Source organism: Chiroxiphia lanceolata, chromosome 12 (genome assembly GCF_009829145.1).
Source record: "Chiroxiphia lanceolata isolate bChiLan1 chromosome 12, bChiLan1.pri, whole genome shotgun sequence".
Classification (NCBI taxonomy): Eukaryota; Metazoa; Chordata; class Aves; order Passeriformes; family Pipridae; genus Chiroxiphia; species Chiroxiphia lanceolata.
The window spans coordinates 20685647-20702084 of NC_045648.1; the positions used below are offsets into that span (position 1 = coordinate 20685647).

General features: G+C 41.9%; 1 protein-coding gene across 6 annotated transcripts in view; it reads left to right on the top strand.

Moving 5' to 3' along the window:
- The window catches only part of OTUD7A (OTU deubiquitinase 7A), a 131448-nt gene that overhangs the window by 102170 nt on the left and 12840 nt on the right, over nucleotides 1-16438 (top strand). For all 6 annotated transcript variants that reach the window (XM_032699945.1, XM_032699944.1, XM_032699948.1 and 3 more), the window contains exons 11-16: nucleotides 59-186; nucleotides 1274-1386; nucleotides 8150-8277; nucleotides 9755-9904; nucleotides 15953-16067; nucleotides 16304-16388. In XM_032699945.1, the coding sequence (XP_032555836.1) occupies nucleotides 59-186; nucleotides 1274-1386; nucleotides 8150-8277; nucleotides 9755-9904; nucleotides 15953-16067; nucleotides 16304-16388 (719 nt within the window). The remainder of the gene's footprint in view (nucleotides 1-58; nucleotides 187-1273; nucleotides 1387-8149; nucleotides 8278-9754; nucleotides 9905-15952; nucleotides 16068-16303; nucleotides 16389-16438) is intronic.

Here is a 16438-nt window from a genome sequence, read left to right on the forward strand (position 1 = left end):
GCTGTTTGTGTTTCACTGCAGCTTGTTTCAAACTGAATGTCCTCTTGTGCTGCTTCAGGGATGTGGGGATTCCACGACCGGGACCTGGTGTTACGGAAAGCTCTCTACACCATGATGAGAAGTGGAGCTGAGAGGGAAGCACTGAAAAGGAGATGGAGATGGCAACAGACCCAGCAGAATAAGGAGGTCTGCATGGCCTGAAGACAGTCTTGTTAATACCATTTAGGGTTAAAAGCATTCTTCTGAAGTTTGGTGTGAAAGTTTCCATTGCTACGAAATTCCTTGGCCTTCCATATTGCACAGGGAAAGAGATGCTTCTACTTAGAATTTTCATATCAGAATAACAGAGAGTGTGTTTGTAGCTTTGTGGGTATATCTATGCAGAGTTTTGTCCCTAAAAAGGTCTAAGTTTAGAACCTGTAAAAAATTTGGGGCTGCAAAACCAAATATATAATTTAGCTGTCACAAGTGTTATAAAATGAGGGCATGAAATCCACAAGAAAGAGAAACCCTCATTTGGGAGAGATTTCCCAGAATGGGGAATTGGGATTCTTGGAGCTGCAACCAAATATGGTTTGGATGTTTCTTAACTAAAATAATTTGGTAGATTTGGTTTGACTGTTGATTGAAAGCTGTACCTCAACATGTTATTTTCTGAAGATGTCTGTGCCTAAACAGTGGCTAGGAAAGCCCATTTCAGGAGTAATCCTGGATGCAAACAAGTGAATATGCTTCAATGTTTGTGGCATATTTGTAATCTGGTTTTTGTTGGCAGCAGTCAGTAAGAACACAGCTGAGCTGTGACTGACTCAGCTGTTACAGGCTACCTGAAAAAACAGGGGTACAGAAACAGGGGTACAGAAACACCCTGTTTTGCTCTTGAACAGAAGGAGAAAGCATCACCTGTCTGCCCAGGAGAGCATTCATAGTAGTTCCAGATACTGGGAAGGAAGCAAATCTCCAGAAATGGGCAATAAAGCATGTTAACCATGGTTACAAGGAATTCTGTGTGAATAAGTGGCTCTCAGGAGTGGAGCACTGCGTTAGCAGCAGAGACCCACATCTAGAAATATAATCCACTATGCAGTTAGTTGAGATCTTTTTTAATAAGTTAATATTCTTTCACCTGAATAGAAATATTGAACTATTAATGGTCCAAGAAATTAAACCATGTCCTGTGTGAAACACAAATCAGTCAGTGCTAAAGGCTGCTGCAGAACTCTGCTTCCATTGTGTGCCAGCAGGATGTAAAGCCCTTCCCTCTCTCCCCCAGTCAGGGTTGGTGTACACGGAGGAGGAGTGGGAGCGGGAGTGGAACGAGTTGCTCAAACTGGCGTCGAGTGAGCCCCGGACACACTTCAGCAAGAATGGAGGCACCGGTGGGGGGTAAGTGCAGAGCAGGGCAGGGTCTTGGAGGGTTTGTTCTCAGCAGGAAAACGATACAGCACAACTGAATGAAGGTGTTTACAGCACCATCAAACGGCTTTTGACTTGTGCTTTTTTAGCCTGGTAGAATGTAATTATCTGAATATCCTATTATAATATTTAGCATTTTCATTATGTTTTCTTGTACAGTTACCACACTAACTTGAGGTCATTTTGTATCCAAGAGTCTGGATTTAATAAATCCTAATTTCTTTGTTTCTGGAACAAGCATGTTGTCAGTCTCATTTAGCTTCAAGGAGATGAAGTGCCTCATCTCACTGAAGAAGTGCAGCTTTCTGTTTGGGGAACCCTCACCAGGAAGGTGGCCCCTGCTTGGGTATTTTTACTAGGACACAGAATGACAGAATAACATCACACCTTCTAATAGCATTCTGCAAGAAAATGGTTTGTGCCTGGGTATCACCTCTTGTGTATTTGATCACAGCCATCCTCTCATATTCATACATTTATTTCAGTGCTTTTTTGCTTTGCAGTTCAAACACAAAATCTTCAATTTGTTTCTGCTTTAAAATGCTGTTAACCCTAAACATACAGGAGGGGAAAAAAATCGTATTTTTGGTATTAAAGCTAAAGATTAAATATTTGGATGCAGTATCTTTTTAAAGAGAAGGCAGAATATTGAGTTACAGTTTGTAGTCTCATGAAGCCATTCTGAAAAATCAATATGCTACTTCGGTCTTTGTACAGTTATTAAAAAGCTTAACTAAAAATTGTGGTAATTAATGTTGCACCAGTAGGAACAATTGCACTTTCTTTGACTATTCAAGCTCCTGTTAAACTCATGTAAGATCCACAATGCCCTCAAATGCAGGAAGTATTTAAGGACTGTTTATTTCATGGCCAGGCTTCGCTAACGAAGATTTGGGAAGGCTACCCACGTTTGTTACAAGTGCCTTGGTGGCTAAAAAGGCCAATACGAGACAGGCGTGTCCGGTTGCAAAAGGCACAGCAGAAAGACTCCTTAGGTGGTATATTCTGCAAGGATTTAAGGACTGTTTATTTAACATCAAACTGATTCCCTGTCATCCCAGTACAGTTTGATGTTGCTGGAAGGTTCTGCAGAGGGTTTGTCTGTGTTTCTAAGAACCACATGTGATTCTTTTCTTGCCCAGTTCCCTGGCTGTTTATCCACACTGATTCCATGGGCAGGCTGATTGCAGCTGCTCTGACTGCGCTCTGCAGAGTTGCAGTGTTTGTTACTACCCAGTGCTACCAGGAAGGCAAGGGAGGGGGCTGTGTTTTCTTGAAGACCAGCTCAGCCTGTGTGTTTAATCTTTCTACGATACTCAATTAGTAGCATTTCAGTCAATGAGCTTATTATAAACAGAACCAGACAAACCGATGGTCTCAGGCAAAAACGCAGTACTGTCTCCTGCCTTGCATTTAGTTCAGATGTTCAGAATGTACATGGAAAAATACAGAAATGTATTTGTGAAAAAGTTTGGGATGAAACAGTATCTACAACACTTAAATACCTCTGATCCACATATAGAATCTGCTTTAAATAATGTGATATGATAAACCATCCCTCACTTTCAGTGCAGTTCTTTCCAACAATAGGATTATTGATCAGCCTTAAGAATGCAGAAGCTTTAGTTTTTGTGTCTAGTGTTTATCACTAAAACTATTTAGTGTTTGTTTACTTGGTGCATAATTTTCTTTAGCTACTGTTTCCCCTGCAGAAAATTCCATGTGGTGATACGTAAATTGACAAAAGAATGAGAGTAACAAAGTCCGTAGAGGTTCTCTGGGCTGTGAAAGAATATATTTTCCTTTTGACTCTATTATGTTAAACATAGGTAATTCTACAAATGCAGGAGGACATTGCTTAGAAAATTGTCAGCCATAATGTGTCTCATTTTCTTCTGTTTTGAAACTAAAAAAGAGATTTATTTTCATTTTAGTCTCTAGTTTGTTTCCTATCTTTGTAGGTATTTTCCTGTTGATACAGTTCAGTGTTCTAAAGCAGCTCAGTTTGTATTTCTATTAAATTTGGTCATTCAGCCCCAGTTTTCTCTGGCCTTACTCTATCTGTTTCATTCTATATGTTTCACATACATAGTATCTGCTAGTCAGAGATGCCCTCGAATGTTGCATTTGCCAGGCATCAACCACCTTTACCTTCAGTTCCCAGGTCCTTACACAGGGGGTAGTACTATTACATAAAGAAGCAATTTAAGTTGAGTTTAATGTTCTCATCATGGCTTGCATTTATCTTTTTTGCAAATCTAAATAAAGTAAGTATAAATGGGCAACAGTTAATTTTTCCTGTGAACACTGAAAGAAGAATAAGGCAAGAAACAGCCCATTAAACATGTGAATATGCATTTCTCCTTACATTCATTTCAAAGACAGAATGAATGTGGCAGAATGAATTACTTTCTCAATTTAATGATCCCATGTTCAAAGTAGGGCCTTTGATAAGGAAAAGGAATATCAAAATAGTATTTTTGAGAGGGGGTATATTATGTCTTCTTGTTAGGTACTATATTAAGAAAGCTTGCCCATCAGTGTTTGAACTGTAGATGAGATGAATTTTCCTTTGGTGTCAGAATTAGCTAAAGCATCAGAAGTTGTATCTGCTTCAAAAGAATTCAGTGACAAAGCTGAGTCTGGAATTGTGCTTCCTCATTCACCTGCAAGCTCCTTTTAGTTATTTTTCAGAGTGAACTACGTGCAGAGGAGATCAGTTGTCACTAAATCTCCCAAGATCCCTCCTGTGAGAGCACTCTCGTTCTGAGGCTAGGAAGTTGGAAAGAAAGAAAAAGGGAACACAGGAAAACCTGGTTCATAAGTTCTCATTTCCAACATGTAAAATCCTCCAAGCACTAAAGCAGACCAAACCAATTCATTATGAAGCAGATTCTTGTTTTGAAACAGATTTGCACATCTTTCTGTAAATGTAAAAAATGAATTCTAGATTAACATAATTGCTTCATTTATCTCCATTTACCAGCAAAGCCAGGGATACTGAACTGAAGCAACTGCTTTGAAAAAACGAAAATATCTTGTACCCTGTTTTGTGTTGAGAACCTAAATGTTGCCATCCTGCTTAAGAGAAAATTCCAGCTCCCTCCTTCCCTGTGCAGCCTTGTGCCAGTCAGAGCCTGTTGCTGGACTGAACAGCATTGTTGTTACTCACTTGTCGCAAACCTGGGTGTTGTGTCGTGGGCTGAGCTAGTGCAGGTTTGGGAAGCATGAACTGTCACTTGTAGCCTGTCTCTGTGCTGCTGACATTATCTTATTAATAGAATCATGTCGCGACGGAAAGCTCTCAGATACCTTAATGTAAGAATCCAGGAACTTCGTTTATTGAAGATTGACAGCAGCTTAATATACACTCTATAATAAGCTCATGAATATTACAGGGTTAGGCTCCTTATTGGTACACAGTTAGGTGGTGATATCATCTCAATTGCCTTTCATTGTTTACACAGGTGGCTCGTTAAGGGTCTTTGTTTTGTTAATGCCAAGCTCCTGTTTTTCAGCTCAATTTAGAATGCCCAAGGACATTGCTGCTTTCTCACGGCCCTGCTATCTCCGACTTCTCACGGGCCTAGTCAGACTTTAGCAGCTCATACATGGCCTTAGCCATGCTCATATGTCCTCGCATTTCTAACCAAATCCTCTACAGAATCAAGGGATTTTAAATGGCGAAGAAGGGAGAGAATACTGCTGTAATCCTTCCGTGTGTTGTTGGAGTTTTATTTAAGGCAGAAACCCCAAACATTTAGACAGGAAATACCTCTCAGATGCAGGTGTTCTCTGAGGTTTTGGACTTGGTGAGGTATTGAGAACATACAGTTCTTCATACACAACTACTGAAGCCAGCCAAGGCCCTCATCTTATAGAGAATTTAGTTTAGACCATTTAACAAAGAAATGCCTTTAAAGTGACTTTTTATCTGATCTGGTGTCTGTTATAGGAGTAATATTTCTTTTCAACTGTCCAGTATATGCAGCAATTACAGGGTGGAGATAGAAAATGGTTCATTATAACAGTGTATCTTTTGATTATTAGCTGAAGTTTGTAATGGCTGACACATCTTTTCATCTGACCTATTTGCTGTTCATGTAACTTGTACTGAAGCCAAACACATCCTGGAAATATTCAAACTGCCCACTGATTCAGATATGGGACTCAAAGCATTCACATTCTGTGTCTCCTTTAGTCAATGCAAAATACCTTTTTTTTTTCCTGAAGAATGAAAGACTGTCCCAGGGCTGTGCCATTTTCTGTGTCTGAGTTGAAGCTCAGTGCTGAACACCTGTAAGGAAATAACAGAGAGGTTCCTCACCTACAGCAGGAATTTGGACTTGCTGTTGAACTGCAGCTGTGCTTTATGTTGGTTTTTATTTGAGGATTGTTAAGCAGGAAAAGAAGAGGTGTCAGAAATGAAATGGTGGCAAATAGAGATGTAAACTCAGATGTCATTCTGATCTCATGCTTCTAACAGACCTCCAGGCTGGAGAACTTTACACTTGCCATGTTGTCTCAGTGCCTCTCACTGTCTGTGGGCATTGCTCTCATGCTCTGCATGAATCCAAAACTCAGCCTGAACTTGGAACAGCCATTTCGAGTCTGTTGGACTCACTGAGAATCTGGAGGCTCTGGGTGGGGGAGAAGAGCAAGGTGACCATAGGGAGCTGTTTAGAAGGAAATCCAAGGACAGGAAAACAGATCTTTCTCAGAGTTTCCAGGCAGCAGAGGAGCAGCCAGCACACAGCCAGGTGGAACAGCAGGGGAGGTGACTTTCCTAGTCTAGCTTTTTGGAAAAGGTTTTCTTGCTTTGCTGGCTGCAGTACAGATTAGATTTTCCATGGGGGGGAGAGTCTCTCTGGAGTGCTGAGTAGGTGTCCACTGTGTTTGGACTGCAGGTATCAGTGGTCCTGTAGGTCAGACTGAGATTTTTATTTTTATCTGTTTGGGGTTTTTTCCTGTTAATGTGCTCTTATAATCAAGATAAATTATTTAGTCAGAGTGCTCTGGTTGAGCAGGATTATGCAATGCAGATCTGTGTGACAGTGGATTTCATTACTTAAAGTTAGCTTTAAATAAACAGAGGAATTAATTTCAGTTTCCTAAATTTTCTTTGCTTCCATGTTATATTGACAAAATTATTTTGTCCACAATTTTCATGGCCATGTAGCTAGCATAAATAAAGATCCATGGAAAAAAGTGGAATGATAAGCAGATCAAAGGATGTGGTAGGTTGCCATGGACACTTGTTGATGACGATTTTTTCATTCTCATTAATCTTTAGCAAAATTCATACTGAATCCTCAGCAGTGCTACTGAAATACAAAACAGCCCACATGAATTACTGGCACTGATGATACAGAACTGGACACTAGAAAGGTTTCCCAGAGGGGTTGTGAAGGGACTCAAAGGTGTCTGGACACGGCCTGGGGCAGCTCTGGGTGGCCCTGCTGGAGCAGGGCTTGGACAAGGGACCTCCAGAGCTCCCTCACCACCTCAGCCACTCTGACCCTGGGACAAGGAGTAATGGAACATGATGTGTAACAGAAGAGAAGGGGTTTGAAAACTGTGAATTTGGTCACAGCTAGTGAATGAAGCAACTTGATGTGATACTGGAGAGTAAAGATGCCCAGTGGAATTTTGGAGTTTGTACAGCTGGGCATGGCACCAGCTGAGCAAAGGGACAGAGATCCTTCTGAGACAGCTGCATCTGGAATGTGCCTTCCAGTTCTAGAAACCTCATCAACTAGGAGATGAGGAATAATTAGAGGATTTGAAAAAAAAAAAATTAGGACTGATAGTCAGGAAATACTAATTGAGAAAATAGCTGGAAATCTTTCTGGCACATTGTCTTGCCAATAACAGGATTCTCCTGACTGCCCTTTGGCTAAAAAATTGCTCTGAGGGTGACATAGGACTGCAAATGCTGAAAAACTGTCACAGCCAACCATGGAGAAGAGTTCAGTGAGGAGTATGGGAAGAAATTACAAAATGGGGAATTTAGTTTGAACATCAGGGAAAAATTCCTCATGAGTTTGGGTAATGGGAGGAGGGATATGGGGAAGGAGAGGTGTCTCACTGCTTGATCAGTGAATGTCTCCTGCATCAACCTCCCTGAAAGCAGGTGAAATTCAGCTAATTGGAAAATCTAATAGGACAGTGAATCTCCAGTTCCTTACACAGGTAACCCCTCCCCATCTTAAAAAAAAAAAAAGTTTTGTAACAATCAAAAAAAAAAAAGCTGACAACTTTGTCAGTTAAAATTCCTCCTGCTCAAATTGATATCAGTGTTTCTTACATTGCCAAGGTAAACTCACCTGAACTAGAAAGGCACTGTAGGATCTGTGTGCCAAGGGTGTTACGTGAAATTATGATTTCTGTGACAAAAGTATATTTACTCCAAAAGCTTGGCTAAGAATCATCTTTTCTATTTCTGCTAGGCTACCAAACAATATCAGAAAGGAATTAATTTTGCTGACTACTGAACTGGCATGGAGTCTGCCAAGTGAAAACATTTCCTCTGTTGCTATTATTTTATTTCCAAAAATGCATTCTCCTTCCCTATTTCTTATGGTACCTATTTCAATAATTAGAATATGTGTTTCAGAAGAGTGGGATATAAGTGACAATGAAGGATGAACAGCTGCTGGGATGTGCTGATTCACTGAAGTTCCAGTGGTCGGTTCAAGTTGGCTCAAAACAGTCTCAATGCTGTGTCTTCCAGAGTGGATAATGCAGAAGACCCAGTGTATGAGAGCCTGGAAGAGTTCCATGTTTTTGTCTTAGCCCACATTTTGAGAAGACCTATTGTTGTAGTAGCAGACACGATGTTACGAGACTCAGGGGGAGAAGGTAAGATCTTGGTTGGACATCTCCACTCCTCTGGAAATGGAATCAATCCTAACCTGCCACACACAACAGACCCAGCTGTCACATACCTGGGTGTTTATGGGAGAGCTGCTGCCTTCTTTTGAAAGAAAAAACAAACCAGAAAGCACAGAATGATGCTCAATCCATTTCTGTTAGATAAAAGTAAAAACTACAGGATAATCATGTAAGTCCTGATGAAAATCTGTTTATCCTAGATATTGGCTATTAAACTTAATAACCATCACATTACAGAACACAGTGCATTTGTGATTGGTTTAGGTTAACAAGGTTCTAAGTTTGCTGTGTTATTTTGGTGTCCCTTAAAACCCTGCAGAAATCAATCTAATCTTTGAAAAATTGAATTTTGAATGTGTGTGTCTTGGATTTTTGTTTTTAATGACTCCTTTGCAGCTTATCATTCAGACATTTCCAGAATGTTTTATTCAGTTTGCACATATGAGCACACAAATGCTGGAGCCAGCTGGACACTGTCTGAGCAGGACTTGAAGGATTAAATTCACTTCACTCACTTTCTACAACGAACTAACAGAATACTAGTTCATGATAGTGTGTTGCTTAACTAAAGGGGGATGTTTGGTTGATTAAAGGAAAATGTTAAACAGGTGATGGAGTTCACAGGAATTTACTTCCACAGGAAAATGCTGGGTGGTTATTTCAGTTTCCATTCAAATTATGAACTACAAGTAATGGCTGTAGATGATTTGGTAAGTTATGGAAAAACACCTGAAAGACAATGCAGCCACTGATCACAGCCAGCGTGGGCTCACAAGGGGAACTCATTTTGGAAATATTTCAGCAATAAAGATTCGTATTTTTGTAGCAAGAGGAAAAAATAATTGATCAGAAGCAAACACGTTGAGAGAATTTTCCTGCCCAAACTTGCTGTTCCCATAATTATATATAGAAACAAGTGTAGAATCTTCCAAAGCAAGATTTTTCCCCTACAGATGGAGCATCCCATTCATCTACTTGTAGAATTTTTTGAGTCCTTCCTTAACATTACCACGCATACATACCTATGCACATTCACAGATATATAATGTGTGGCCTATAAACATGTTTGTAAGGCACGAGCAGAGCCTGTTGCCAAAAGAATGTAGTGTATTTACTGATGATTATTAGAAAATACCCTTCTCCTTACAAGTATTACAGGAAGGTACAGATCTGCATACCTGTGTGAGTCATTGAGATTTTGTTATAAGACCATAATAACTTTACTAGTAAACAATTAAAGCAAAGAAAAATATGTAAGAGCAGAAGGTTTTCATTATTGCTTGTTGTGTATTTACTGACATTTTTATAATTAAATTTTACCTGTTATGACTGTTTCCTGCACTGATTACTGTGCTTTAGTCTGCTCTCCTGGAGCTCTGAAAATATTGCAGCACAATTGTTACAATTATTGTCTGTTCTTAAAAGATCCCCTTTTCCTTTGCAGCGTTTGCACCGATACCATTTGGAGGAATTTATTTGCCACTTGAAGTTCTCCCAAACAGATGCCATTGCTCACCTCTTGTGCTGGCCTATGATCAGGCCCATTTCTCTGCTCTGGTTTCCATGGAACAAAAAGACCAACAGAGAGAACAAGGTATGCTATAAACACAGTAACACTAGGATATATATTGAATACAATGCACACAGTACCTTCTTCTACCTGTAGGTGTATTTAGCTATCAGAAAAGAGACAATATTCACTAAATTTTATTGCTGCATGCTTAGGAGTAGTCTAATCACAAGCCTGGGAGCCAAGAACTCAACAGTCCTAATCCATATGCTGTCACTGCCTGTCTTTGGCACTCACACTGTTTCTGTCAGTCAGTTCCATATATGTACATAAATGTACAGGTATAACCATAGTTACCTACAATACTCTGGGTTCTTGAAGGCCTTTGTTAGTTTGGGTTAGTAAAGTGTTTAGAAGCTTAAGTGTGAATCAGATTACTATTAAAAACTCATGTAATGGAAAAAAATACCTCTCTTGTAGTATGCTAAATGCACTTTTCTCATTTAAAAACATTTAGGTGAAATGTTTTTACCTTGCTGCCTTCTGTTCTGCTTTGGAACAGTGACAACACAGTCTGACCAGATACTTCTGTGTCAAGTTGGAGCTTCCTGGATATGGGATTGGGAGTGACAAGAGCTTCAGAACTGGATCTGTTCTTGCATTAGTAGCCCAGGAGCTGGCTATAAGTGCCCTTATTTGCTAGAGCTGTTTGCTTAATAATAGAAAGCTGTGAGATGAAGTTCTATCTGTCTTTGTTCCTTTTGTGGAGAAGGGAAAAGTTTTTTGCCAAAAACATGGTGAGGCTTTAGAAAAATTCAAGGGAGTTTTGCTTTTAGTTATGAGTCTTATTTTTTCCTAGTGATACTTCCAAGGTGTTTTAAATCCCTTATGAATGCATATAGCTGTAAAGTAAATGGGAATGTGTGCTGGTTGTTGAGATCTCCTGAGTGAATTCCATTCCATCCTCCTTCATAGGGAAGTCTAGAGGCACCTAAATGTCCGTCCTTTGATTCCCTAACCCTGTGTGCATTCCATCTGATTTTGGATGTATTAGGCATTGCCATGCCCATGCCCATTGCCATGCCAGCAGTGCTGCAGCTCTGCAAAGCAGAGAGGAAGGTGTTCACTAAAATGATGAGAAGGAGCAAGAAAGGAGCTGTTGAACAGCAGATTTTGCTGTAGTGTCTTCACACAAGAATCTGACACCTGGTTTGTCACCCCTTTGGGAGGAGCAGAGAGCTTTTATATGAGCTGTGTGAGATGGGAAGCTACACCAAGGATTGCAGGTGGTATTGGCAACCTTGTGCTGGTCAAGAGGAGACTGAATCATAAGACTGAAATGGAGAAGGTTGATCTAGATGTAGATACTCAAGATGTCAGATATTCAATGGGAAAAATCAGTCCAGTCCAGCTCTTTGGCCTCCACTGTCACAGAACTATTTCAGGGATTTGTAGGCAGGTGCTTGGGAATATCTCTGGCCTTGGCATTATGTGCTGGGACATTGGAGCTGCCTTCCAGCCCTCAGGCAGTAGAAGAACAACCCTTTTCACATAGGAAAACCCTGATGTATTATGTGAAACACCTTCTGAGAAATGAAAGTCTGAAAAGCAAATCTATCCCATTTCAATGCAAAAATGTGATATGAATGAAGCTGGAGTTTTGGAGAGCCTTTAAGGACATGGTCTCACTGTTGATAGTTGCTGATGATACACTGTAAAGTTGTCTGGTGGAGTTGCCAGTGTCTGTTTCTTCCTTTCTAACAACTGGGACCAGAATGATATCAGCAGACTGACAGAAACCTCATTTATCTCAGGCACATCTGTCTGCCTTCATACCAGGCTTCATGATCACAGGTCTTACAAGAGCCTCTGTGTGCAAATAACTGGATACACAGAACTGAACTCTCTCTGCAATAACTTTGCAGTCAGGGGAACTGCCATCCACCAAACCTTTTGCTGTTGTTGTGTCCTCTAAGGGATGGGATTGACAAAAGGTGAGGGACATTACTGTTCAGCTGCTCTGACCCTGCCTCTCCCATATATTCCTGTTAGTCACACACTGCAAGATCTTGGGTTTGATAACGAGATTATATATTTGATTTCTCCCACAAGTGCTAGGGAAAACTGTCTTTCTGTAGGATTTTCCTACACCTGTATTGCCACAGGAAAGGTGCTGGGAGAGAAAACCCTACCAAATATCCAGCGCAGCATCAGAAACATTAAATACTGGTTTTCATGTTCATCCAGGTTAATTACAAGGGTCAATGAATCAAAGTAGTATTTGTTTTGTATGACCCAGTTGTACATGTCTTACTGCAGGGCCTTGAATACCCAGGCTCCAGTTCTGTGGAGCAGCAGAGAGCATTTGGCATTTATTCTGGGATGAAGGGAATGCTTTAGCTTTCAGCTGCCAGGCTGGTTGCTGTTGGAGACCAGAGCAACCACAGCATTCCTGTTATTCTCCCTGCTGTGGCAGAAAGTGGGCTGGCACAAGGATGCTCCAGCAGTGCTGGGTTTGTACCTCATCAGCAGAGTGATGCTCTGGCACATGGGGGCAGAGCCACAGCTGTGAAATGTGCCAGTAACAGTGGCACAGGTTCAAAACCAAACAGATTTGGAACTATCAGAATGCAAGTGAGAGCTCAGAGCTCCACCTTCTTAAAAGGAGCCTCTTGGTGAGCCCAACCATTTGTAACCTGGAGTATTCCTGCTCTGTGTAACCAGGTGTCAGGAGAAGCCTCTGGAGCTGTCTGAGCTACTGCATGTACGGTCACATGTGTTTCAGCTGCTGCTCAGCTCTCTTGGGGAGGAGGCAATATGTCTGTATTTGAGAAATATGTAGGGTCAAATAAATACTGATGTGAATGCCTGAAGTCCTGCTTTGGCACAGATTCTGTATCAGATAATTAAAATGCTCCTATAAATTTATATAAAGAGAAAACACACTAAGATCGTCTTGTCTGGAGAGGATTTAAACCACATTTTGACATGTCTTCTTTCTACCAGCACACAGCTGGCGTTCTGCTGGCTGCCAGAGGGCCTGTCATTTTGAAATCCAGTGTCTGATTAAAATCCTATAAATATTTTTATATCCAAGCAGGCTCTAATGATGCAGATGTTTTGTATCTTTGTTCATGGAAACACAGCCTGGCTTTCAGCTGCCCCTAAGGCTGCTTCCTTGAACCTGGAGCTTCCCCCACGCCATGCTCCATCTGAGTGCAGTCTGGGTGTGACAGGGGTGACACTGGTTTGGGACAGCAGTGTGTCAGTCTCAGGCTCACTGTTTTATTTTACCAGCATTATAAGATGAATAATGACACTGGAGGCGTGAAGATGAGTGCTGGGAAACACTGTGACTTCCTTCACACACACACCCAGCTGAGGAATGGCAGGAAAGTCCTCACTGTGTCTTAAACTGCTGTGGATGAACCGCTGGTCAAACATCCCGTGTGTTGGGGCTGGTAGACTGTGTTCTGAGTTGTGTGGCTCCAGCTAGAGAGTATCCAAAGCCAAGTGCAACTGCACCAAAGCTGCAAACTCTGATGTAGCTGTGCTTCTGCGAGGTGCTGCAGTCTGGGGGGTTTGCTTTTGGAATTAATGTGAGGGATCCTGCTTGCAGTCATGATATAAAAATACTTTTCTGCTAGGAACGTGGGGAATCCTACAGGAAACTGTGGCTATCAAACACAGTTCCCTGAGAGAGGAAATCTCTTGCAGTGAAGACACAACTGTAAAGCTCCCTTACTTTAGCAGATATATTTTGCCCAAAGAGAGCAGTGCTTCCTACCAGCCTCAGACTGTACCTTAGAATGTCACCATTCAACTCAGAGTAACAGTTATTTGTGTGAAGATAAAGATACAGAATGTGCACAGTAGTTTAGACAACAGTGACGTGCTATAGACAATCAGCTCTAAGCTTAGTTTTGTACTTAATTTTGTATTTTAATAAAATTGAGTATCACTAAGCATTTTAATAGTTGTATTTTCAGTATCAGTAATAACAGTGAACTTTAAAAAGAACTCCTTTACAATTTGTTTATAAAGAATTATTATTACTGCACGATGGGAAAATAAGTTAGTTTCAAGCTGCCCTTAGAAAAGAAACTCATGTTTACTCTTTGAAGTTTCCCTCCCAAAGAGACTGCTCCAACTCTTTGGCAGTTCTTTGGTCCAGGCTTTCCAACATCACCTGCCCTAGGATCACATTCCCACTTCTCTGTACCTGTAAGGTCAGGTGCTACTGGAAGTTAACTGTTGTGTAGTAAACTTACAATGCTGCTCTTTTCTAAGTTGCCTTTATCCTCTAAATGATTGAGATATTGCACTGCAAGGTCAGCTGCCAGCCCAGTCAGTGCCTGCTGCTAATTCAGTTAATTGGCAGAATACGTGTTTTCCTTGGGAAACACGTTGACTGTTTTCTGTTATTCCAGCCTCTTTGTTGCAATAATTTTCACGGAATGCAGGAGGGGAAGCCCTGGTGTTACACCAGTGAGTGTGAAAAGGTGTATTCAGTGGTCACATCTGCTGTCCATTTTTTCTGTTCCTGTGCTCCAGGAACTTGCTGGACAGTGTGTGTTGGACTGAACACTTGGACTGTGCTTATTCACACCGAGTTTGTTAAAGGCGCTAAATTCCCTTGCGGTCTGAATGCCCGTGCCTGCTGCCGGCGGGATGCGCGGCCGGAGCGGGGGTGTCCCTGTGTCCCGGGCAGGATTTGCCGCTGCTCCGGGGAGCAGTTCCCGCATTCTCCGCCGTCACCGCCAGGGGGCGGCGTTTCCGCGGGATTTGGGGCGGTTTCGGGTTTTCTGCGCGTTCTGCAGCGATGGGGGCTGAACAGCACAACCCTCGGTGTGACCCTGGGATGGGGCTGAACAGCACAACCCTCGGTGTGACCCTGGGATGGGGCTGAACAGCACAACCCTCGGTGTGACCCTGGGATGGGGCTGACGAGCCCCGCTGCCACCCAGCACGCAGGACACTGCCTGTTCTGCTGGGCGAGGAGCAATCTTGTACCAAACACGCGTTACCTTTGTTTTGACAAGGGGTGTTTTCTGAACGGCAGGAGGGACTATGGACAGCACATGATCATTGCAGTCGGGTTTCAATAACTGAGTGCCCTGATGTCTGGGTGATTTCTCCAGGTTTCTTTGTCCCCTGGCTTGGCTGGAATGAATACCTGGGTGAACTCTTTAGGGGTTTAACGTAGAAAATTAAATTCCTTGATTGGTTAGCAGAGGAGCAGCAGTGACCTGCACCATGCTGAGCATCCTACCAGGTCTTCAACAGTTTTTACCTTTTTTCCTAATGAAATGCAAGCAAATTGGTGGGTTTAATTAGAGCTGACTGTTTTTCTCTTACTTTCTTGCTGGTGATGAATGATAGACATTCTGTAACACCAGAGTGTGGTCCCTGCATGCAGAGTATAAAGCAGAGTCATTAAGAGAGGTGTCAGAAGGCAGAGCCTTCACAGAGAGGGGAAAGAACAGAAGAGCCAAAACTGCAGTGTTGGGGTATAACAGAAGTTATGGTCTTTTCACTACACTCAAGACAGACCTCACACTGACCTCTTGATTCACATATATGTTGATCTATGCTCTTCAATTACCTTAATTCACAGTTTGAGTCCAAAAGCACTGTAACTGCCTTTTGCTCTGTTTCTTACTGCTGATACCAATGTATTTTTAATTGTCTGACAGTGCAAAACAAAAAGGTGCTAAACCGAAAAGGCAAAGTAATTAACAAGTATGTGAATCTGTGATTCTGAGAACCAGGCAGGAATACTACCACTTTTTACTGCTTTCTGGTATTGTAATAACTCTGTCTCCAGGAAATGTTTATTGTGCATTACAGAATGGCCATGTTGTTCTTTCAGAGGTCTCCCCTCCTCCACAGGTGACTCTTGTTCATTTCAGGAGCAATCAGGGTATTAAATCAAGGTATTCTGTTGCACACACACAAGGACAGGGAGGTGGAGCCCGGTATAAATCCCTTGTGGTGCTCTGATGAGACAGTTCTGCTGCACACTCAAACCCTGCCCTTCCTGCAGCAGCCATTCTGCTTTTCACAGCTGAGTCTTCTCTTTTTGTTATTTTTGTTCCCCCCACCCCAATCCTTGTTTCTTCTCTGCTTCAGCCGTGATCCCCCTGACTGACTCTGAACACAAGTTACTGCCTTTGCACTTTGCGGTCGATCCTGGGAAAGACTGGGAGTGGGGAAAAGATGACAATGATAACACCAGACTGGCCAAGTAAGACCTTTCTGTAACTTCAGTGTTAAGCAGTAAAATGTCTTGAGCTGTACCTGGTTGGAGTACTGGGAGAGCTGCCAGGGCTTTGTTCTTGTTCTCTGGTTACGTGGCAGAAGACATGGGTGGGTCTCCAGCTGATGGTCACAATTCAGGCTGCTGTTACACCTCTCCCTGTTATGAAGTACTGCTTTTTCTTTCCGGCTTTTTGACTGTTCCTTTCTTTTTTTCATTTTTAGTTTGATTCTGTCTCTTGAGGCAAAACTTAACCTTTTGCACAGCTACATGAATGTAACATGGATACGCATCCCTTCCGAGACACGGGTAAGGTCAACTCCCCCTCGCTCCAAACAACCAGAGACACAGGGCATGGA